General features: G+C 38.9%; 1 protein-coding gene across 4 annotated transcripts in view; it reads right to left on the bottom strand.

Annotated features, from left to right (window-relative positions):
• Window positions 1-25163, bottom strand: part of RNF144B (ring finger protein 144B) — a 163237-nt gene that overhangs the window by 33040 nt on the left and 105034 nt on the right. For all 4 annotated transcript variants that reach the window (XM_076010492.1, XM_012753539.3, XM_076010493.1 and 1 more), the window contains exon 3: window positions 4608-4712. In XM_076010492.1, coding sequence (XP_075866607.1) covers window positions 4608-4712 — 105 coding nt within the window. The remainder of the gene's footprint in view (window positions 1-4607; window positions 4713-25163) is intronic.

Raw genomic sequence — 25163 nt, 5'->3', positions numbered from 1 at the left:
GGCAGGTACTGTTCAGACAGGGTTATGCATTCAGCCCTCAAATTTTACACGGCCCAGACGAGTGGTTCAGGCTCTCCCAGACGTGACGGTATGCTGCTTCCATAACACCAGACGGGAACTGCTTAAATTAGACATCAGCTTTTTTTAACAGGGCTACTAACTTCAAGCAAAAGCTGTGCCTGAAGTAATGCTATCAGCATAAACAATCTGTGTCCTGCCTTTCATAATTCCATTTTGGACAAGATTCCTAGATCAAGTACATTGGAAAAGCTCCACGGAGCAACAGCTGAAAGTACCAGATGATGCAATGAAGGAAAGTTTTACTTTCTCCTGGCTCCCAGGGGGCTCACCTCCAGCCACAAGTCCTCCAGAGTCAGTTTTTCGTGAGCTTCCATGATGCTGAAGGGGAAGTTGCCATTTTCTACTATTTCCTACATTAAGAAATAGTCCCGTTGGTTTCTGGGGGGACTTGGTTCCAGGACCTCCCATAGATACTGAAATATTCAGATGCTCAAGTCCCAGTGTATTTGCATTTAACTTATGCACATCCTACTGTGTACTTTAAATGATCTCTATATTACCTAAAATACCTAATACAATGTAAATGCTAGGTAAATAGTTGTTATATGCATCGTTTAGGGAATAATGACAAGAAAAAAAGCCTGTATATGTTCAGTACCAACACAATTTCTTTCTGAATATTTTTGATCTGTGGCTGGTTGAATCCATGGATGCAGAACCCATAGAAACCGAGTGCTGACTGTACTTGAACTAGGCATTAAATGCTTCACTAATGAGGCTATTTCTAAGAGATAAGAGTTAAGAGGCAAGGCCACAGCTGAGCCAATTTAGAGGCATCAAGAAGGCAGGCACATGGAGCACAGCCAAGAGTGTAAGCCAGAGCTATACAAGCAAGCACTCAGAGAAAAGATCTGCAATTCCCAGTGCCCTTTGAAGATGAAAAAAAATGTTAGACTTAAATGCATTTTGTAAGACAATGAATGATGAAGAATCATGTATCATAACAGAAATAGCAGCAGGACAAAGGGAACCAGCCTTAACCAGGATTATTTTTAACAAGCTAAGTATATTCGTATGTTACTTGTGTAAACACTTTTTAAAGGGTGGAGGGAAGTAATAGTCATGGATATAGAATCCAGAAGAGCATAATGAGAATGAGCTCTGTTGTAATATACTCAATAACATGTAGATTATGAACTCTGTATTATTATAATAACTGTATGTGATGGAATCTTGATGCAAAGCAAGTTAGAAAGGAAGGTGGAACAGCCCAAGTTCATGTGTGTGTGGTATTGACTCTCAAAGGAAGAGCCCCACATAAACAGATGAAGCTACCCATATCTTCAATATAACCTTCTATTGAGTTCTCAGTTCAAAATGAGAAGCAATCACCAACATCATAGTTTTTTACCACTTAAAAAAAAAAAGTAGTGAGTTAGTTAAGAACATCTGATTACTGCACATTTATGCCCATCTTTGGTGAGGCTCACAGCAAGACCTATGAGTATGGAAATGGCCACTTAATGTCATGGTGGGTCTTCTCACCCATCTAATGAGAAAATAGACTTTAGAAAATTTAAGAAATACCATAGTTTAGTTTGGAATACGTTTTTGTTCTGTTTTTTTTTTTTTTAATAGACTTTGTAATTTTTAAAGAGCCATTATGGGTTTGTTTGGTTTTAACATATGGCCTAAAAGTAAAATTTGCTTTTAGGGTAAAACTGAATAAAGAGACCCATAAGTAGGAAAGTGTGAGTGAGAGGGGAAATACAAAGAGAAAATATCTATACAAAGAAAATCAGAAGACGTAAGCTCTATTCTAAGCAACTGTGAGACAAACTATAGCCAGTCTTGATCCACTTGTCTGGATGCATTAGCCCTGACATTCAATATCCCATATGTCAGTGGCTGATGGCTAACATTTACTGAACTTTCTGCAATAATGGAAATGTTCTATGCTGCGCTGTCCAATCTGGTAATCAGTAGCCACCATGGCCATTCCATACCTAAAATCAGTTACTGACTAGCATAACTGAAGAACTGAATTTGTAAGTTTATTTAATTTTAATTAATCGAATTTAAATAGCCACAGGTGGCCTGTGGCTACTGGATTGAACGGCATGGGTCTAGAGCAGGTGTCCTACGGCCCGAGGGCCACATGCGGGTGTTTCTGCCCGTTTATTTCTTTACTTCAAAATAAGATATGTGCAGTGTGCATAGGAATTTGTTCATAGTTGTTTTTTTTTTTTTAACTATAGTCTGGCCCTCCAACAGTCTGAGGGACAGTGAACTGGCCCCCTGTTTAAAAAGTTTGAGGACCCCGGTCTAGAGTATAGGATTCTGATTAATTTCATAGGCTTGTTTTGAAATTTCACCAGACTATTCATTTCATTTACGTTTAATAGATTTTCCATACGTGAATTCAATAAGATTTCACATCAGACACAGCTCTTACTGCCTGCCCCAATTCTCGCATGTCACTTTTCTAACTATCAGACTTGTTGTCTGTTTAATGTCTGCTGGATCAGAAGCTCCACGAGGAGGGCACTGGTGGGCCTGCCTTATTCTCCTCTCTCCTAGCCTGAGGGAGGGCCCGGCACACTCTGCGCTCTTTATTAACACTTGTTGACCGTTCAGACAGCAGAGGAGCAAGTCAAAAAGGAAGCATCTTTCCTGGAAGGATTACGCAGAAACAGATGCTTCCAAACACCAGAGGCTCATTTGAAAAACAATTTCTGGCCTGGCGCGAGGTGGCTCACGCCTGTAATCCTAGCACTCTGGGAGGCTGAGGCGGGCGGATTGCTCAAGGTCAGGAGTTCGAAACCAGCCTGAGCAAGAGCAAGACCCTGCCTTTACTATAAATAGAAAGTAATTAATTGGTCAACTAATATATATAGAAAAAATTAGCCAGGTATGGTGGTGCATGCCTGTAGTCCCAGCTACTTGGGAGGCTGAGGCAGGAGGATTGCTTGAGCCCAGGAGTGTGAGGTTGCTGTGAGCTAGGCTGAGGCCACGGCACTCACTCTAGCCTGGGCGACAAAGCGAGACTCTGTCTCAAAAAAATAAAAAATAAAGAAAAACAATTTCTAAGTGACACAGATCAACAATATTCTTAATAGCTAGTCTCATTCTCCCCCCCACACCATAATTTCCTTTTATCCTACCCACACAAAAGTGAACAATATTTCTCACCACAGGATTTACATATTCAATATTACCTTTTGATACAAAAAATTATTTCATGATTTCCTTAAAATGAGTCACTTTTAAACCATTATGTATTCTTTTTATGCATCCCTCCAAGATACTTCTACCTCACTTGTACCGCTCAGCTGGTATTCCACAAACTGAACACAGGATACCCAGATACAGATTGGTTAGAAATCATCTATACCATCTTTCTGACTACTTTGCTTACAAAGCAAAGGAGATATATATAAAATCATATATATTCATAAAGCATGTACAGTATACATACCTGCACATATATTTCTACATACACACATATGCACGCTATTGAGCTAAAAGTTACCAGGTCTTTGCCTACCCGGTTCTACTCTTAAAGCCATGTAGTTATGATGGTTAGAAAGAACTAGATTAGAATTACATCTCTTCTACTTTCTAGATATACATTTTTGGGTAAGTTACTTAAACCTTGAGGGCCTCAGGTTCCCTATCAGAAAGTAAGACTCAGTTTCATGAGGTTTGTTGAGAGAATTGGATAGTATATTGGCTACAAATGCAACTGGAAGGGTGCCTGGTACAAAGCAGGTGTTCTGTGTTTGCTGAATGAATAATTTATTTCATCTGTTTCTTGGGGCATCTTTAGAGGCTCACACACCCCCTAAGAATGGACAAGAGTTTATTATACTCTGATTTAAAGTGAACAGGGTCTGAAGATAAAAAGGCAGATTTAAGGGTGAGTCAATGACCAGGGATTGAATAAACAAAAGAAAGAGTTAAATCACAGTCCTAAGAAAATGGGAGAAGAATTCTTTCAAAAAAGAAAGATATTTCTGATTCCCAATACAGATCAACCGAAAAGGCCTCTCTCTGATGCTTGGAAATGGTTCAATTCAGGCTACCACTGTAAAATCAAAATCATTTATGTTTTCTTTTTTTGGTTGTTGTTCTTTTTTTTATTTTTTGTGGGTTTTTTTGTTTCAGCATATTATGGGGGTACAAATGTTAAGGTTATGTATATTGCCCATGCCCCCCTCCCCCCTCGAGTCAGAGCTATTTATGTTTTCTGTAACTGTGGCTAATCTATTTATTTTTAAGGTAATAAAAATCACAAGACCACTCACTACTCAGCCTCCAAACCTCATGTTTGATAAATTTGATCTCTAGCACCTTTGCCTATTGCTAGAGCTTCTTCGATACTCAGGATGGTTTAATATAAACAGAACTGAGCTAAATGACAGCTTTAACAGTTTGTATAAAGAATCCAAAGGTATGCAGCAATAAAATACTCCTTTATAAAGTTAATCACTGTATTTCACTGCTAGACTCCCTGGTATGGAGGTACATAAAGAGTCAAGATACTAATAAATAACATCAAGGGAAGATTATGCAGCCATACATACCTCAGCCTCCTGCAGGGTCCCATGGTTTAGGCACACCATGTCTGGGCAAGTGATGGGAGACCCACATCCTTCTCGAATTGCCAGCTGCATATACTGTTTCAGGCACTGGAAGTGAAGAAGAAAAAAGACAATTACCCACCCTATTACAGGAGCACAAAGGTTACCTAACAGAACTGGCCACTGCCTCTTCTTCCTTAATTGGCTGTCCTGGGCTCTTGTACTCAGCAAACATAAGTTATCACAAGTGTGAATGCTAAGAGCCATCCTTTGGAAAGAATGCAGAGACAGGTGATTCATTGTGCATGACTTCATCCTAAGAGTTTATTCAAGTCAGATTCCTGCATGCTTTCCCCCACCACGGATTGAGAAAAGAAGAAACACTCATTTCCAATGGCAAGGCCTTCTTACTTTTTGTTTTAAACTTCTGTGACTTTCAAATTCCACTTGTACCTACTAGTCCTCTCCGTCAAATTTTTTCCCAAAAACCAAACAGAACTCTGTGACCCTCACACTGAGCTAGCCAAACAGAAGCAAAGTAAAAGTAAGGCAGTGACTTATTTAGGAACACACTTAGAAGCAAAGACACCTGGGGAAGATAATGTTAAGTTTAGAAAGCCAGGTGACTTCCTGCTGATTGGAGATGGCAAAGACAACTTGGGAGAATAAGCCCTCCCCCAAAATATGGGCCTTGGCGGGTGCCATGTTGAGGAAGTTTGAGTAGAAAAAAGGTACTTGTCACCTGGGGAAAGAAGAAATTGGACAGAAAAACAGAAACCCAGAGAGGAAAAGGGGAGAACACCAAGAACACACTTGGTCTATTCATTCACTGCCTGTTGTGTCTGGATCTTGGGCGGTGGGTAGAGACATGAGTCCCACTGAGAAGGCAGGAGAGGGACTTACAGCTTTGCAGAAACCTCTCACGCCTCCCCCTCTCCCTCCCAACCCATCTGCACACACCCACGGGAAACTAAAGGCAGCAAATGAAACTCTAAAAGATCCAAAAGTTGGCTCTTCAATTTCTACTAATTTGCTCTTAATTGCTGAGCCCTTTTCAATATGCATGACACAAAAGAGTCAAGCTCAAAATGTTTAAGGAGTATACCCAACCAAAAATATATAGCTAGTCAATGAAGTAATGACTCTTAAAAAGTAGTGATTACTTATAATTGGGTTTAGATGTTTCAAATTTATACACTTATGTATCAGCTTACTACATTAAAAATATTGCCATTGTACCATCCTTTTATAAAAGCATAAACCATTCAATAAAATTCTATGATCAGAATACTGAAGACATAATTATGAAATCTCTTCCTTTCATTAATCATCTTTATTCATTTCCTCTCTGAAAATAAAACTAATGTCACTATTGTATTACTTCAGAAAAACAATCATGTATTTATCTGATGGAAACAACTGTTACAATGTACTGATGGATCAATTGGGGCAAATCATTAAACTAGATTTGTATCTCTTTAAGCAGTGAATAGTTGTCTTTCTCCAAGGAGTCAATTTTTTCTATGATGTTCATAGCAAAACTAGAAAATAACTTAAATATCCAAAATAGAAGAACACAAATAAATTTTGCTAAATTTATGCCATGGAACACTGCAGAATCATTGAAAATGCTTTGAAATGACAGTCGAGGACATGGGAAAATGCTCGTGATTTAGCATAAAGTGAGGAATGAAAGACATCTGGGAGCAGAGGTCCTATCAAGTCACTCTTCCCTCATGATTGACCTCAGTAGAGATAGTATATTTTAACCTTGACTTTCTTATTCAAGAGAAGGGTGAACAATCATTTGCTCTAGGATTTACGGTGCTAAGCACGGTCTCTAGTACCAGGAACAGTGGTATGCTGAAGACAGCAGCAGCAAGAAAACATGGGGAAGAATTTCGATAGACAGACAAAACCCCAGAACAGTAAAGACAGCTCACAAAAAGGAGAGTCATACCAAGAGACATATGAATCAACAACGGGAAAGCCTGTCCATCCTGTTCCCAAGAGCCACACCTGTTCTGGTGTTACTGCCTTGATCCTTCCCCTACCCCCAGGCTGCCACTTAAAGAAATTTAAGTAAAAAGACTGAAAATGTATGGTCTTCAGGCTCAAGGGGAAGGTACTAGAGGAAAACAAGGTGCAATGAACTTGAGATCCTGATATTTCTGGGTTCTAAACCCAGATCTACTTTAACAGGTGGCAATGGGAAGTGACTTGATCTATGACCAAGACTTGCTTCCCTTAATTTTTAAAAATAAGGACAATAATACCTGTTATGGTTACCTCACAGGGTTTAACACACATAGGCATATGTGAAATTTTATATCCTGGAAGCCCTTAGTAAATTTGCAAATTGCAGATTATTAGGTCATGTTATTACTCCTCTTCTCCTAGTCTTAGACTTTCTATCAAAAACTTTGTGGGAAAATGTTAATCCTTTGGCCTTCTGAGCTATGCTTTCTCCACTCCCTTCAGGGGACCAGTTAAACCACTCACAGTGGAGAAGCTGTGTAGACAGAACAGATATTTGTAACAGAATAGCCACATGCCTTTATGCAAACCTCTCCTTAGAACTATTTGGGTTTATGGAAAAAGATTGTTAAATAGGAACTAAAGATACTATGTGAGTCTTCATAGGCAAAAATTTCATTTCAACTTACAAAGCAAATTTGTTAAACAGAAATACAAGCCTCCCTAAGAGCTTATAATGGATGTTCCATTTGCTAATGTAATGTTCTTAGGTACACTGCAAACCACAAAACATCTAACGAATTCTGAAACTTGCCACAAGCACACTCCTGGCCGTGATTTTAGTAGAGAAGTTAGAGCACTATACACTGACTACAGAGTTTACCCTTTGCTTTTAATTCTAAGAAACACTGGTTCCAGATAGAGATTTGTTAAGTGCTTGTTGCTGAGTAACCCTACAGCACAGGCACTTGCTCCATCAGTGTGGGATGCATTCCTATTCAAAGGCAAAGAGAGGAAACCACCAGTCCTACTTATTGCTTCTTACTGAATTTTTAAGAGCCTCGAGTTCATTATATGCCTTCCATTATCTTTCACTAAAATATTTAATCTCAAAGCCTCCCTCTCTTTCTTCAATACCTCTGGCTAAAAGCACAAGAGAAAGGAAAACATTCACAAGAACACCAGGTGTATGTTACACAAACCAAACACAGGTAAGTGGCTAACAGTTCTGAAGGGGGAAACTGGCATCTAGCTTGGAAATAAAGACAGAGAAACACACAAAGAAAAAAAAAAAGAAAACTACCATCACTTAGTAACATTTTAAAAAGTACATTCCATTAAACAGGTATCTAATATGTAATTTTCTTTTCTTTTCTTTTCTTTTTTTTTTTTTTTTTGAGACAGAGTCTCGCTTTGTTGCCCAGGCTAGAGTGAGTGCCGTGGCGTCAGCCTAGCTCACAGCAACCTCAGACTCCTGGGCTCAAGCAATCCTACTACCTCAGGCTCCCGAGTAGCTGAGACTACAGGCATGCACCACCATACCCGGCTAATTTTTTTTCTATATATATTAGTTGGCCAATTAATTTCTTTGTGTTTATAGTAGAGATGGGGGTGTCTCACTCTTGCTCAGGCTGGTTTTGAACTCCTGACCTTGAGCAATCCACCCACCTCGGCCTCCCAGAGTGCTAGGATTACAGGTGTGAGCCACCTTGCCCTAATATGTAATTTTCTTAACAGCTAACAACGTCTAAGAGAAATGTTTCAAATGGAACATTTCGAAGCCCAAATGACCCCAGAAAGAAAGAAATAGCTTTTTCATTTGAATAGTCAACATTTTACTTAGTTTGGTAGAACACAGAAGTATTTTTAAGCCATGAAGGGTCATGTATAATAACAAAGATTGTTCACCAAACTCACTCCACAACCCTTTAAGGATCCAGAAGGAATCTAACCAAGGATTTAACTACCAAACACATGGTGAACCAGATGACTCATACTGTCTCTTCCAACTCCGAGAATCTATGAATTATGTACAATGGAACTTTCTCAGAAAGGGGTTTCTCCTAGACTCCTTTCAAGGGTGATAGTTTTCAGGGTACCAGAGGCATGGGCATTCTTCATATAAGAAGTTCTCATCTATTATGGTGGACACGGTAGTGTTAAGATAAAGCTGCTATGTACACATCTAAGAATAAACTACAGGAGTGGGGAGGAAATATATATATATGTTTTTTTAACTTACTATAAATTCCTCTGTCACTAGATTATACCTATTTAAATGTTGTTGTTTTTTTCCTATGGGGGAAAAAGCATTACAATGAAGAGTAGTAGAACTGGATTCCAATGATCATGACTGAAGTACAAGCTCTGAAGTCTCCTCTGCCTCTTGGATATGTCATTAACCTCCTTAGCTACATGTAGTGCCCTCGTTTATAGACTGGGACAATACCACTTGTCTAGCCTGCTCTCAGGTAAATGGAGAGTCCCTCATTAGAGTAAATACATAAAATACTCTTAGAAGTAAAAAGAGGTATGCAAATACAAAGCATAATCGGAGAACGGAATAGATGGTTCTGAGTCAGAAGGCAGCATGCAGAAATGGAAGCCTCTTGGAGATGGGCCTCATGAGGGCTGGGGAGAGAACAGTAGGGAGGAAGGCACTGCTTGGTGCCATTAGTTAAAGTTTAAATTGACTTCCAGGATCGTGGATGCCTCTGGACACAGGTGCTGGGGTCCTGAGGTCAAAGGAGGCCTGGCAGCCCACCTGGTTTGAAGCCAAGTTGATAAACTACTGACCTAGGTTTTCTCATCCTAGCTCAACCCAGAGTGGAAAGGAAGGTGATGGGGGAAAGTACCTAAAGGCCAAACCCCAGACAGGCCTGGAGCGCCTGTTTTGCTTTTTATAACTCAGGTACAATGCGTACATTGAAATGGATATTCCATAAAACGTAGACTAACATTTCTCTGCCTCTGAACACAATTACATCACAATGTCTCCAGTGTGTTCTAAATAACATCTCCGATTGAGGCCAACATTCTGTTAATTCCACTTCAGACTCTGATCTCTACACGTGAGCCAAGGAGAAAGCCTTCTTTGTTGGATACGGTTGAGTTACATTATTAGTACAACTCAAGATGGTATCTCTCCCAACTCGAAAGACGACACACCAAAAGCATGCGGTTTGAAAAACTTCAAATAAATCAACAATCTATAGCTAGGCAGGAAAGTGATTCCTGGTGTAGGAAATATTCCCCCCCCCCCCCATGAAACCCTTTTCAGAGTCCTTGGCTTTTTACCAATATGGGATTACTGATAGGGATCAACTTCTCTCTCCTAGGTGTCTGCCAACCACATAGGACATCTAAGGACTGATAGAAAAACCTGACACCAAGCAATTAAAAAGAAGCAGCCCCAACTCAAACAAGATGCCATAAATAAGCACAGTTTAAAAGAGACCTTAGTTTTACAGTTCTCATCCTTCAGCTTCTCTTGTTGGAATGAGAGTCTTCCCTGCTGCACCTCCCAGTCTGGAGGGCACCAAGCCTACCTGCCCTCATAGCCTCCTGACACCCAGCTGGCATTGGACTTTTCACACCGGGTGCAAAGCCGTATTCTTGGGAGTCTAAGAGTTCTTCATGGCAAGATTTCTCCCATTTTATGTTTATTCAATGATCTTGATGAAACCATGCTCTGGACCATCTTGGGAAACTCTTTATTTCCACCCAACTGCCATGTTCACGCTTGTGCTGTCCTTCTTTGCCAGGTAGGGATCCTTTCTTTGTCACAGGCAGACAAAAAAAGAATGGAAGAACCCGGGCCCAGTAAAAACTGTAAAAGTCAAGATTTTTACTGATTCCAGCAGAAAAGAGTGGCAGGATCACTGAATTTCCACTTACTTACTGGAATATGCCAAACTCAAGCCTAACTAAAAAAGTGACTTAACTGAAGCTAACTAAACATTACCCATCACATTCATGTTAACTTACATTTTATTGGCCTGCAATTATTGTCAATACTCATCTTGTACATTTATTTTGGTGCTCTTACTAAGAGATGTATACCTAAGTGTGCTGATACAGTACCTTGTATGTTTATGTAAGTTTTAGTAGGACTCTAATAAAAGTAATCTTAAAATGGCTTAGTACTGAGGTTCTAATGATTTTCCCCTTCAAAAGGAAGCCACATAAATCCACCAAAAGGAGGGAGAACACAGTGATTCTCAGTGGCAGTGGGGCTGATGGTATTGCATTTTCCCTTCAGGGAAATCAGAATATCAGACTATCAGAATATCAGACTATCCAAAGGGAATTTTATTAATGATACAACCCTCCTTACCCTCCCCCAATTCTCCAGAAGACTTGGCTTTTTCTCCTTACTTGCCAATCTTCCTAACACTACCTTAGACATTAACCCCCGATGCAAGTATCACAGGTACATGAACAACGTAGTGCTTGGCACCCTGCATTGCAAGTTCCTGTGACTTGCTTGTCCTTGAGGGTCTGGATCACATCTGCTCCCCTTCATGTCCCCTAGATGCACCTACCATAGAACCTGGCAAGTGGAAGACACTCAGGCTTTTACGGGAGCTGGATGTCTGAATCTACTACTTATAGGTTGAATATCTCTAATCTCAAAATCCCAAATGCAAAACTTTTCAAGTGCCAGCATGACACTCAAAGGAAATGCTCAAGCATTTCTGATTTCAGATTTTCAAGTTAGGGATACTAGACCAATAACTATTAATATAATGCAAACATTCCAAAATCCAAAAAAGTCTGAAACACTCTGGTCCCAAACATTTCGGATGAGGGGATACTCAATCTTTACCCACTTTGTGGCCACTTCTTCAGCTCCAATCACTGAAACATATAAACCCCCAACACACGCATCCGTCCTACCTTTCTCCTTCCTTGACTCATAGGAACCAACTCTGCTATTTTCTGTTTCCCATTTCCTCCTGGCTTCCAGGAAATTAACCTATTGATTATCTATTTTCTTTCCTATGTTTTGAATTTTTCCCTATCTACTAGCTCCTTCTTCAGCAGTTAAATATATTCACAATTAACTAATCAAAGGAAAATCATAATAAAATAGCAAAGAAAAATAGCCCTCCATTACACCTCTCCCTGGCTATATACTGCTTTCTTCATTCCCCAACTCTACGCAGTCAAATGTTAGAAAAAGTTGTCTTCCCTCAGTCCTTCACTGACACCATCCCAATTCCTCTCCTACCACTTAACTGAAATGGTAGACGTTCCATGTCACTTAAACCCAGTACACATGTCTTCCTTCCTGACTTCTCAGCAGTATCAAATATAGTTAACCACTTCCACCTGCTCAAAACCTTCTCTTCCCTTGTCTTTAGAATTCTAAACTCTTCTGATTTTCATTCTTCCTCAATCTTTTTCATTTTTCTCTATTCATTTCTTTTTTTCTTTTCTTTCTTTATTTTATTTATTTTTTTGAGAGATGGGGTCTTACTGTGTTCTCAGACTGGATTCAAACTCCTGGGATCAAGTGATCCTCCCGCCTCAACCTTTTGAGTAGCTGGAACTACAGGCTCATGCCACCACACCAGCTTCTACTCAACTTTTAAATGCCAGAATTTCAGGCTGGGACCTAAACTCTCTTCTCTCTATATTTTCTTCCTGGGTCACCTCATTGACTGGATAGGGCCAGTTGTGCTGGTCTACTGCCTATTTACTCCCAGGTCATCTATTTCCCACTTCTCTGCTCTGTAATGCAGAGAATGTATTTCCCAAGTCCCAGGGAGAACAGGCCGATGGGAGGCATTATTGAAAGACTGGAAGGTGGGAGGAAGGAAGGAGCCAGGACATTTCTTCCCAGTCCCTTTGCTTCCTGTGATCTCCAGCAATAGCTGCATCTGCCCCTCCTCCTGGAGAGAACCCTTCCCCTGTGGTTCCAGCTCCTGTAAAACTCTAGCTCTCCCCGGACAGCCCCACCTCTCCTTGTGTCCCTCCAGTCCCCAGGGCGGTAGTGGCTTCCAGATGTAGTCAGTATCCAGGTGTTTCATGTCCTATTGGCTTCTCAGCCTTCCATCACCTTTTAAAACCAATTGCCCTTATTAAACTTCCTTTTTTGAAAGACATGGAACGAGTTCCGTTTTCCTGGCTGAATCTCAACTAATAAATCAATGAATCCCAAGTTTAGCCTTCTAGACCAGGCCCATCCTATGAGCTCCGAACCTCTATGTCAATTTGGCTACTTAACATGCTAACCCTAAGATGGCTCACAGGAACTTCAAACCCAACACACACGAAATTAGAAGGTCAGCTACAAGGACAGGAACTTTGTCTTGTTCTCTGAACGATCCTAGGAAAACATGTAGAAGGTTCTACGAAACGTAATGTCACACAATGATTAATCCACAAGTCCTATCACCACCTTTCCCAAATACTGATTAGGACTGTTCACCTCTTCCAGTCTATTCTGCCATCACCCCAGGCCCCAGTGCTATTCCCTCTTGCCTGGGCTTCTCTTCCCTTTTGCTGGGCTTCTGCATGTTTTACCTCCTTCTAATTAATTCTTCCCACTGCAGACAAAATGAACTTTATAAAAACATAGGTCTGATTCTTTCTCCAACCTGCTTAAAACCCTTCCATGATTATAAGCACTCTTTATTTCTCCTTTGTAGTACTTGTTATAATTAGAATTAGGTGTACATAATTTTGTATCCCTAAAAAATTATTCTTGTCACTCACTACACCTGTCAACATTATCAGAAATTTCAACCTTTATATTTCTTTGGTTAAAATCTTATCTCTAGAATGCCCCTGTCACCAACCACAGTGACCAAGGCAGGAGAACATATTCAGATAGCCCAGGTGTTCCCTAGCAGAGGGCAGTGCTCTAAAGAAAAAGATCTAATCCTGACACATTTTTGTGGACCAGAAATGCTGGATACTATGGGGCACTACTAGGAAGGGTGGCCTTAAGCAGAAGGCCTGGGCAGGAGGAGGAGGGGTGGGCCAACAGGAGGGCAGGGAAAGTCAAAGATGACATTGTTTGCCTCACTATTCAACTCCCTCAGGGACAATGCTCCTCATACCTGAATGTGCACTCAAGTCATTTGAGAATCTTGTCCAAAATGCAACTGTCATTCAGTAGCTGTATGGTGGTGTCTGAGATTCTGCCCTCCATTTAAGTTCCCAAGTCTTGTTGATGCTGCTGGCACACAGACCACACTTTTAAGTACCAAGACCCAGGACCAAGATTCTTCACATTAGCTGTTTAATAGAATAATCTGGGGAGACTTCCAAAAGTCCAATGTCTAGGCCACACCACAGACTAATTAATTCAGACTCTCTAAGGGAAGGACCCAGGGATAAATAAATAAATAAATAAATATTACTTAGATATAATTCACATACAATTCACCCACCCAAAGTGTATAATTCAATATTTTTTAAGTATATCCACAGTGTGGGACTATTACTAGATTTGATTTTAGAACATTCCTTAATCCCAAAAGAAACCCTGTTCCCATTGGTACTTATTCCCCATTTCTTCCCCACATCCTCCATGCCACAGCCCTAGGCAACCACCAATCTACTTTCTGTGTCTTATAATTTGCCTATTCTGGACCCTTTGTATAAATCAAATCATACAATGTGTGGTCCTTTGTGACTGGCTTCTTTTACTTAGCATGTTTTCAAGGTTCATACATGTCATAGTATGTATCAGTATTTCATTTCTTTTTATTGCTGAATAGTATTCCATTGCATGGATATGCCATATTTTACACATACATTCATCAGTTGATGGGCATTTGAGTTGTTTCCACTGGCTATTATGAATAACACTGCTATGAACAAGTTTTCATGTACACACATGTTTTGATTTCTCTTGGGTATATATACCTAGCAGTAGATATGGTATATAGCATTGGTTCCCAACCTTTTTGGCACCAGGGACCAGTTTCATGGAAGACAATTTTTCCATGGACCAGGCAGGGGTGGGGGAGTGGTTTGGGGATGATTCAAGTGCATTACATTTACCGTGCAGTCAAACCTCTCTGCTAATGATGATCTGTATTTGCAGTCACTCCCCGGTGCTCAGATCATCAGGCAGTAGATTCTCACAAGGAGTGCACAACATAGATCGCTCACACACGCAGTTTATAGTAGGGTTCATGCTCCTATGAGAATCTAATACCCCCCACTGATCTGATAGGAGGCGGAGCTCAGGCGGTGATGTGAGCAATGGGGAGCAGCTGTAATTATAGATGAAGCTTCACTTTGCTGACCTGCTGCTCACCTCCTGCTATGTGGTTCCTAACGGGCAATGGACCTGTACCAGTCTGTGGCCCAGGGGTTGGTGACTGCAAGTATATAGTAACTCGATCTTTAACTTTTGAGACTCTGCCAGACTATTTTCCAAAGCAGCTGCATCATTTCACATTCCCACTAGCAGTGTTTGAGGAGTCCAATTTCTTTAAATTCTCACTGAAACCTATTAACTTCTATTTCTTCACATCTTAATGTATATGAAGGGGTATCTTACTGTGGTTTTAATTTGCACTTCCCTGTTGGCTAATGGTTTTGAGCATCTTTCCATGTGCATATTGGTGATTTGTACATCATCTTTGAAGAAATATCTATTCAGAATTGTCTATTCCTTTGCTCATTTTTAACTGAGTTATTTGTGTTTTTATCACTGAGTTGTAAGAGTTCTTTATATATTCTAGATATGTCCCTTACAAGATAGGATTTGCAAATATTTTCTCCTGTGGGTTTTCTGTTTTTTTCTTTTTATTGAGAGAGGGCTTGGCTCTATTGCCTGGGCTAGAGTATAGTAGCATCATCATAGCTCACTGCAACCTCAAACTCCTGGGCGTAAGCAATCCACCCTCCCAGAGTGCTAGGATTACAGGCGTGAGCCACCATGCCTGGCCTATCTTTTAACGTTCTTGATAATCCACTGAAGCATAAAGGTTTTAAATTTTGATAAAGTTCAATTCACCTTTTTCTGTAGTTGTTCATGGTTTGGGTGTCATATCTAAAAATGCCTTGCCTAACCCAAAGTCATGAAAATTTTTCTATATGCACATATATTCTTCTAAGAATTTTATAGTTTTAGCCCTTATATATAGGTGTATGGTCCATTTTTAGTAAATGTTCATCTACAGTGTGAGGAAGCAGTCTAACTTAATTCTTTTACAAATGGATATCTAGTTGTCCAACACCATTTGTTGAAAAACTCTCCTCTCCCCCTTAAATTGTCTTGGCACCCTTGTTGAAATCCAACTGACAATAAATATGAAGATTTCTAGACTCTGAATTCTATTCCATAGATCTATCCGTCCATCCTCATGACAGTATCACACTCTTTTGACTACTGTAGCTCTGCAGTAAATTCTGAAACCAAGAAACAATTTATCCAACTTTGTTCTGTTTCCAGACTGTTTGACTATTTTAGGTCCCACAAATTTCCATGTGAATTTTAGAATCAGCTTGTCAATTTCTGCAATTTCTGATTATAAAGAATGTGTTGAATTTGTAGATCCATTTGGGGAGTATTTGCTACCTTAACAAGTTTTTAAAGCCATGAACATGGGATATCTGTTTATTTAGTCTTTTTTTAAATTAAATTTTTATTATACTTATTCTTCTTTCTTTCTTTTTTTTAGCTACCAAATTCAGACTCAAATTTAGTCTTTTTAAATTTCTTTCAAGAATGTTTAGTAGTTATCAGAAAGTTTTGTACTTCAATATTTATCCCTAAATATTTTCTTCCTTTTCATGCTACTATAAATGGAGTTGTTTTCTTATTAATGTCATTATCATATTATTCTTTACTTGTATATAGAACTATAATTGATTTTGTATACTGACCTTGTATTCTGCAACCTTGTTGAACTGTCATCAGTATTTTTAAACTCTTGAAGTCATTCCAAGGTACAAACAAGTCTGAGCATCACTAATGAGTTCAGTACCATCTACACCCTCAATTCTAATCAGGGAAGATACTTTTATGTCCATCACCACTGCTTATAAGTCATTTAATAATGCTAAGCAACATGAACTCTAGAGGAAGGAAGAATTCTTTTCTAACTAATATCTCCATAAAGAATACATGCATTCAGCTAGTTACACAAGAAATACTGAAGGAAGCTTAAGGGGGAAATTATATATGCAAAATTTAGAACTCTGATTGAGAGCCTTTAAATACTTTAGCCCAAAATAATGCCATTACTTTTTTCTGGAAAAGGGTACTAAGGTCCACCTTGTAAGTTTAGAATAATCATTCCATATGGAAGATTAAATCTGGACTCCAATCAAAAGTACCTCCAGTTCTCACCAAGCAAGAGTAATCGAACACTTCTATCTTTATCTCAAGTGATCATGAAACATCTAAATTAAGAAACTCAGTCACAGAAATATCTCTGAAGAGAAACCCATTGGAAACGCTGCAGCTTGGTCCAGTCCTCACAAGGAAGCCAATTAAATCTGCTAAAATGGAAGAATATTCCAATTGGAGCAGTGAACCAGCACTAGCATTGGAAAGATCAGCTTCCAAAACAAGTAATTCAATATATCTTCCATTGACCTTTCAGAGGATTTTCCTTTTGTCCTTCTTGTGCTGCTTTTACTAGCAGAGGAAGTCCCTAATTCTTATACTATGCCCAAAGAGATCCCTTTGGGCCAGGTGCTATTTTATGACACAGTATACCCAGAAAAGCAACTGATAGTTCCAGGAGAAAGAAAACAAGAAGGCCTGCCAACTTTACATCCTTCTACTTCCTCCAAAGAAACATTAGCCCTCAGAACTGCAAGCCCTCAGCAGGCACCAAAGCCCTAGTGGACAGGCCCAACACTGGCAGTGAGAATAAGCATACTCTGGATTAAGCACAGGCAGATTCCATTGAATTCATTTGCTACTTTCTTCTTCCCCCTCCTATTAGAGTCCCTACTTGAAATCTTAGTCAGTGTCTCTGAATCTCTAAGAATGCACACAAGGTCTCAGCCACAAACAAACAAGACCCAAATTAAAGGTCCAGAAACCCGTCAACCATAAGGTAGGGCTATCCGTCCATCCTCATGACAGTATCACACAGATACTACACAGATAATACAAATTATCTGAATAAAATAGAACCATTAACCCAATCTAAACAACCACAATGGGGACCTAACACTTTACTAAAAAATTCAAAGAGAGTATTAAAACTACACCATGCAAAGGACAGCAGGATAAATGGATGAACTGACAAGCGATAAAGTAAAAAGTTAACATTAGAATCTGCCCTGGTTTGAATGACGGGCGCCCCCTCCAAAATTCAGGTTGAAACTTAACCCCCAATGCAACAGTGTTAAGAGGTGTAACCTTTGAGAAGTGATTAAGTCATAAGCTATCCCCCTTCAAAAACGGGATCAGCATCCTTTATAAAAGGGCTCAAGGCTGAAGGGCGCTCTCTGTCCTTCGATCCCTTCCCCACGTTGAGGACACAGCATTCCTCCTTTCCAGATGTCACAGCAATAAGGCACCATCCTGGAAGCAGAGAACAGCCCTTACCAGACACCAATCCTGCCGGCCCCTTGATCTGGTATTTCCACTTCCCAGCCTTCAGAATGGTGACAAATAAATTTCTATTGTTTATAAATTACCCAGCCTCAGATATATTGTTATAGCAGCACAAATGGACTAAGACAGAATCCAAGAGGCAGTAGGTACACAGCCCTCTGTATTTGTGGGTTCCACATCCACAGATTCAACCAACCATGCACACAAAATGTTAAAAAATAAATAAATAAAAATACAACCATAAAAAATACACAGATTTTAAAAACAACTATTTATATAGCATTTAACGTTGTATTAGATATCATAAGTAATCTAGAAATGATTTAAAGTATATGGGAGGATGTGCACAGGCTCATGCAAATACTATATCATTTCATAGGAGGGACTTGGGCATTCTCAAATTTCCTATCCACAGTAGGACGGGAGGTGGCCTGGAATCAATACTCCACAGATACCAAGGTATCTGTATAGGTATTCATTGTAAAATTCTTTCACCTTCTTGTACGTATGAAAAGTTTCATAACAGACTGTTGTACAATTTTTTCAACCTAAAAGGCAAAAGAAAAAATTTATACTGTTCATTGAATCTCAGATTTTAATGTTCTTTGAAACAGAAATCATCTCTATTGTATTTTAAATACAATTCCAATATCTGCCTCAGTATTTAAACCAGAGTTTGAATAAATTAGTGATATAATATCTTGCTAATTAAAATGAATGGTAGCAATATTAATGACTACCAAAATTTTTGAAATTTTAAAAGAGTATTAATACTGTACCAATGAGAGAATAAAGCTAACTCATCATCGACATTTTTTTCTAACAGTGTATAACCTATAAAGCCAGCATGCAAAAGAGTTCACATCAATAAGCCAGAAGTTGCAAGGAGGAGGTTGCTTAAGGTGTAGGACCATTCTACACTGATAGTGCCATGTTTGTAACCATCATTCCCTGTAGAGCAACTGTAACAGCATCACTACTGTCCAACTTCTCTTTTGCAATGAGAATCTATTAGATACAAGAAACCTGAACTCTGAAAAAGTAGAAAAGTTAGACAATGAATAGGTTGGTTACTAGGAATTTTATTTAAAATTAACTTGAAACAACTTCATTCAATTACTCCATAGCAAAATCAGAATCTTTCTAATTATAATTTAGATTGCATCAAAACTCCAACTATTCCTTACCTTACCTTATCTTCCTTATCTCCTCAAGGGTTTAGTCTGCAAAACTGTGAATTTTTTTTTCATTTTCTAAAAAGCAAGTCGCTAGAAGTCAGGGGACTTTACATTTGTTGCTTCTTTTTTCCATATTAATTGCTGTAATTTGACCCAGTCTTCCTTTTGTCTTAGTAAATCCATATGCTTACATACCTGAGAATGCTGCTAACTCTACTTTCTTGTTAAAATCTAACCTAGTTACTATCTTTGAACTGCCACTTTCCAAATGTTTTAAGTTAAGCACCATATTTTAGCAAACTAGGCTATCAAGGCAAGGGTCATAAGTCAAAGTCATGTGACCAGTTGCTTCAGAAATGTGTGTCAGTGGTCACAAAAGAGACAGAGAGTGCACATACACGTCAAAGCACATGAAAATGAGCAATCAATATATGCTTTGTCAATAAAGCACTCTGCAAATGCCCTAGGCCAGCACATCAATATCAGCTGGAGAATGAGATAAAATACAGATCTTAAGGCCCATCCCTGAAGCTTCTGATTCAGTGGGGCTGGGGTCGGGATCAAGAATTTACATGCAGTGAAACTCAACGGAAATTGAGCAGGTGGGAGGGGGGAGGAAGGGATGGGTGAAACCAAAGCTAACAAGTACAATGGACACTATCTAGGTGATGGGCACACCTATAACTTTATCTCAAGCAATAAATAAGCAACCCATGTAACCAAAACATTTGTACTCCTGTAAAATTTCTGAATAAAATTTTTTTTAAAAAACACATTATATATCAAGTTCATAGGTGATACTTGTGCTGCTGGTCTGAGGGTTATACTTTGAGAACTGATTGCCTAGAACTAAAATATTCATTATCTGAGAGGCAGGAGTTGATAAGAATGAGAGTATTTGTCAAACTCCTATGCTGTTTATGGTATGCATCTTAAAATTACCTCATGTAACCTTCACAACAACTCTGAGGCTGGTGTTACCCTTATTTCACACAAAGCAACTGAGCAACCCGCCCTAGTTCCCGTGACTAATAAACATAGGAGTTGAGATTTAAACTGTCTAATTGAGACACAGTCATGCTTGCTTTCTCTTAGTAAATCCATATGCTTACATACCTGATTGTTTTCTCAATATGATTATTTCCATGTTACTAGAACTAAAACATGAGAAAACACTAGAATCTTTACAACTTGAAAATACTACTTGTTCTTTCTGAAGGTTATCAATGCTGTTAGCCACAGACAAAGTTTTTCTCAGACACCATTCCAGATTAAAACAACCTGTAATTAACACACTACCTAGGAAAAGCAGATGTTTCAGCTATAAAATATTATCTCTGTGCTCGGGAGCAACCCGTGCATTAATCACCCTTAGCACACGGGAATCACTTGGAAACCACTGTCAGATTGAGATCTTCTTGGGAACACCAGTAACTTCCACAGACCAGGTGGGGGGAGAATATCAGTCTTTGAGGCAGAGGCCTGGGCTTGAACCTTGACTTCAGTTTCAACATCCGAAAATACACTAGAGATGCACTGGGAGCTTTCAGTTACGTAAACCAGATCTCTTAATCTCTCGGCCTTGGTTTCCTCCAATAACTTGCCCCAAGTCACACAGTCGAAAGTTCATAGCACACCGCTCAATCCCTTTAACCTGGGGCCATGGCCACCACTATATTCAGATTAAACATTCTCTGATCTCTGAACAACTCCTTGGATATTTTAAATCAGTTGCTCCTTACATTTGCTTTATGCTGACTAAACTTTTTTGTATACAAAGTCAGTAATCACTTGTCAGTTTTGCATTATATAGGCTACTGTCAAGCTTTAGAGACTACAGGTAGGGTCATAAAAATCTAAACACGGGCCTTCGTCCACTGTTGATGAGAACAAATAAAACTTAGGCAGTACATACTATGTGCCAGGCAGTACATTATATATTTTCACAGAGGTTGTTCTTATTTCCTGCAAACAATGCTATGATCCAGGAATTGAGTATGGATCTTAGGCAAGTTACTTAACTCTGCATTGGTTTCTTTACCTTTAAAACTGGAGGGTAAGAGTAAATTGCAAGAAAAAAAAAATAGTACCCTTGCACATTACATGATAGATACTTAGATGTCTTTGCTTTTACTTCCTTGATATTTTTTTTTACAGATAAATAAATTGAGTTTCAAAGAGATTGAATAAACACCCTATGTTCACATGGTAAATAGCTCACACACATTTTCCAGAAGAGTCAAACCAAAAGGACCTCCTTACTGGGGGGTGGAAATGATTACAAACTATTGAGGCTTTCAGTTGACCCAGAGCTGTTTGTTTCCATGGAAATGAAGCACTGACTGTGTCTCACCTGATTCCAAGTGGTATCCACAGCATAAGCCTTCCATAACCAATCTTTGACGAACCGAGATGTTCAGAAAATGGGATTTTAGAATTAACTGAATTTTCTAATTAACTCACAGCCTTTTTTCAACTTGCCTAAAGTTTTTAAATTTCCTTTTCCTACTTAGTAACAGCTTGTCACTAAATGTAAACTTTTTTGTGTGATAAGGCATCTCCCACTGTTTTAAGATCATCATTGTAAACAATGTAACATGTTTACATGTTTACATTAAACAATGTAAACATCATTTTTTCCATTCATTCATGTCTGCTATGTGTAACATATTTTTCTAGATATAGCCCATTTTTTTTCTAACTTGACAATATTGTGAACACCAAGGTGCAAAATCAGTTGAAACAGTACTGGCACTAAATATACTACATATTTTTTAAAGAAAGATTCATGAAATGAGCTTCTTTTGCTATCAATCTGCTTCCTCCTTAAAAGAGGAAGCATGGATTAAACAATGAGATATGTTCTTTTCAGACATCAGATTAGAGAAGGTGAAAGTTTGAAAATACCCAGAATTTCACAAGAGTGGGCTTTCCTAAGCTGTTGGTGGGATTGCTAAACTGGTACGACAGTTTGAGAAGGTACTTTTGGCAACATATGTTGATTTAAAATTGTACATACCTTTTGATCAGGCAATTCTATGTCTAAAACATCCTAAGAAGAGATATTTTCACATTTATATAGGTACAAGAATTTTCATTTATAACAGCAAGAACTGGCAAAAACCATTAAAATCTATTATTAGGAGTGGCCTAGTTAAATAGAATTTGATATAGACACAACATAGAACACTATATAACACTTAAAAAGTCAAGTCCATATATTTTTACACAGAAATATATGTCTACAATATACTAAGTTAAATTTGGAAAACTCAAGTTAAAGAAAAGCTTCTATACACAAAGATCCTGTATCTCTATTAAGTAATGTGTATGAATTACATATCCATCTTGTGCTTGTAGCCTGGATGGGGGTACAGGTGAATTCTTCACACACTCAATACTTTCTGAGCTTTTTGTTTTATATTTTTAAATCACCATGTGTTATATTTATAATTTAAAATTAATCTTCAAATTAAAAAGAAGAGAACAAGGAAAAATGGGATAGGAAGGAGAGAAAGATCACTGAGGTTTTACTATACTTCAAATGAAATTCTCTACCCCCATCAATGTATTCGACATTGGCCACCAAAAACTTTGCATGTATCTGAAGTCTCAGTCTAGGAATGAAAGCCATTCTGGGTTGGCAGTTGAAGGAAAGAGAGAATTCAGCCATCAGCCACGGAGGCCTTCCTGCTGCCTCTTCTGGTGGGAGCCCTTCACTTGTGTCCTACTTCTACAAAGAGATAAACAGAGGAACTAAAATTATACACTTCCCACCTTAAGTTATGGCAAACTGTGTAGAAATAAAGTCAACTGTCAATATACCAGAGCAGCTAGCCATGTGGTAATCGAGCAGTACCTTCTGCCTGTCCCAAGTACGTTTTAGAAACTGGCAATTAGGTGAATGGTTTGTTGGAATGGCTGAGGGGGCCTGAAAATACAGACACGTAATCCAAAAAACCGTTACACTAGCAAACAAGTCACTACTGTCCATCAACTTCATGCTCTTTAAAATAAGGATTTTTTTTTAGTGTCTGATTTGGATTACTATACAGATACAATGAGTTGAAACACTTAGAACAATGCCTTGCACTGAATAAGTGTTTGGTAAATGCTAGCTGCTATTCTTGTGGCAACAATGATGACTTGTGATGCCTAACTGCCTTCCTGGGTTTCTTCTCACCCTTCCCTCCGTGAGCTTTAACTCTAAGAAAGATAAAATGGATCTATGTCAAACAGCAAGAAGATAAGGCAATACAGATATTTTATGAAATCTTCTATTTAATTCAATTTAAATGCTAAATGCTTTCAGAGAAGAAATGACCATTTTATACTAGGGTAGCCAATGCTGTGCATCTTTGCATCTTTCATTAATAAATCCCTACTGCTTGTCAAAATAAGTATTTGTTGAATAATGAACGTAGGTGTGCCTTGACCAGGTAATGAAACATCAATAGGCAGGCATCAAGCTGCTGTAATAAAAAAAAAGAAAGAGAGAGAAGTATTCTAGGAAGAAGGAGACAAGGAGGTATGCTTTAGCTCATATTAATAGGCAGCAGAAGGTGATCTGGATAGGCACTGTGTGACAGTTAGCAGGGGAACCTGAATGTCAGCACAAAGGAATAGGATTCAAATAAGAGCACATGCATCCTTCATAATGGTAGTGGCATTCTGAAAGCAACATTTTAAGAAATCTGACAGTACCCCAAATGGATATAAAAAAGGAGAAATTGGGGACATAAAGATAATTTAAATGCTCCAGATATCAAAATTGTAGTCCACCACAACATATACAGCCTAAATTGATGACGGTGTTGTTCGAGCTCTCACCCAACCTGCCATGCTTCCTCCATCCTACTCCAGTCTTGCCTACTTTCAGTCCATTCTCCACCCTATACTAAAGCCATTCTCCCTACCTCACTCCCCAACAAAGCCTTCCAGTGGCACCATAATGCAACTTAAACAGGGCATACAAGACTTTCCATCCGGAGCACTCTTCTCCCTCATAGCCCACCAAGATGGGCATCAAGCAATTCCTACTCATCTTTCAGTACCAGCCCTCAGGAAACCTTCCCTGACCCCCCCAAATCTTGTGTAGGTGGCTTCCCATATGCTCACTGTACTTCCTTTTTCACAGAGTCTGCTGCCCCCATGACAGCAGGACTGGTTATGTCTCATGACTGCCATTTGCTCCATAATGAGCACTACTTTGGTAAGTAGTACCAAATGGATTAGTAGAATCTAGACAAAGATTGGAACAGACTTAGAGGAAAATGGAATAAGAGTGAAACTTGGAAAGAATAAACTTCAGTGACTTAGTGAATGTAGCAGAAAGTTCTCCCATACTCTCTGGTCACGGTTTACATGTTTGGCCAGCCTAACACATTCTGAAATGTGGTTTGAAGAATAAAACTTTGGCAAAGGCATGCTTTCAAAAGAAAGTCTACACAACATATAAGCATGGATTTCCATATTTTTATAACTTTGTGAAAATAAATAAAATCTTGTTTCATATTATAGCACCACCTCCTACCCTGATACCATATGCTTTTCTCAGAGAACAGAGAAAAGCTGGAAATACTTGTTGATCCTATGATCGATGTCGAGAATGTTATGCAAGTGAAGTTTGTCCCAAAAGAATCGTGTTGACCCAAGGAGGGGAGGAAATAAAGTACATTTGGTTAACATACCCACTCCGAATGGGTAACATACATTCAAAGACATCCACCAGAATAAAAGAGTATTCCAGTTTCCATAGAATTGTGTAAACATACTACTAAAGCAGGAATATAACACACTTAAGTATTTTCTCCCTACATTTTATTAGTTAACTTAGAGACAAGAGGAGGAAAGAAAGAC

The sequence above is a fragment of the Microcebus murinus genome, chromosome 15, assembly GCF_040939455.1.
Source record: "Microcebus murinus isolate Inina chromosome 15, M.murinus_Inina_mat1.0, whole genome shotgun sequence".
Lineage (NCBI taxonomy): Eukaryota > Metazoa > Chordata > Mammalia > Primates > Cheirogaleidae > Microcebus > Microcebus murinus.
This window is presented reverse-complemented; position numbering and strand designations above follow the sequence as displayed.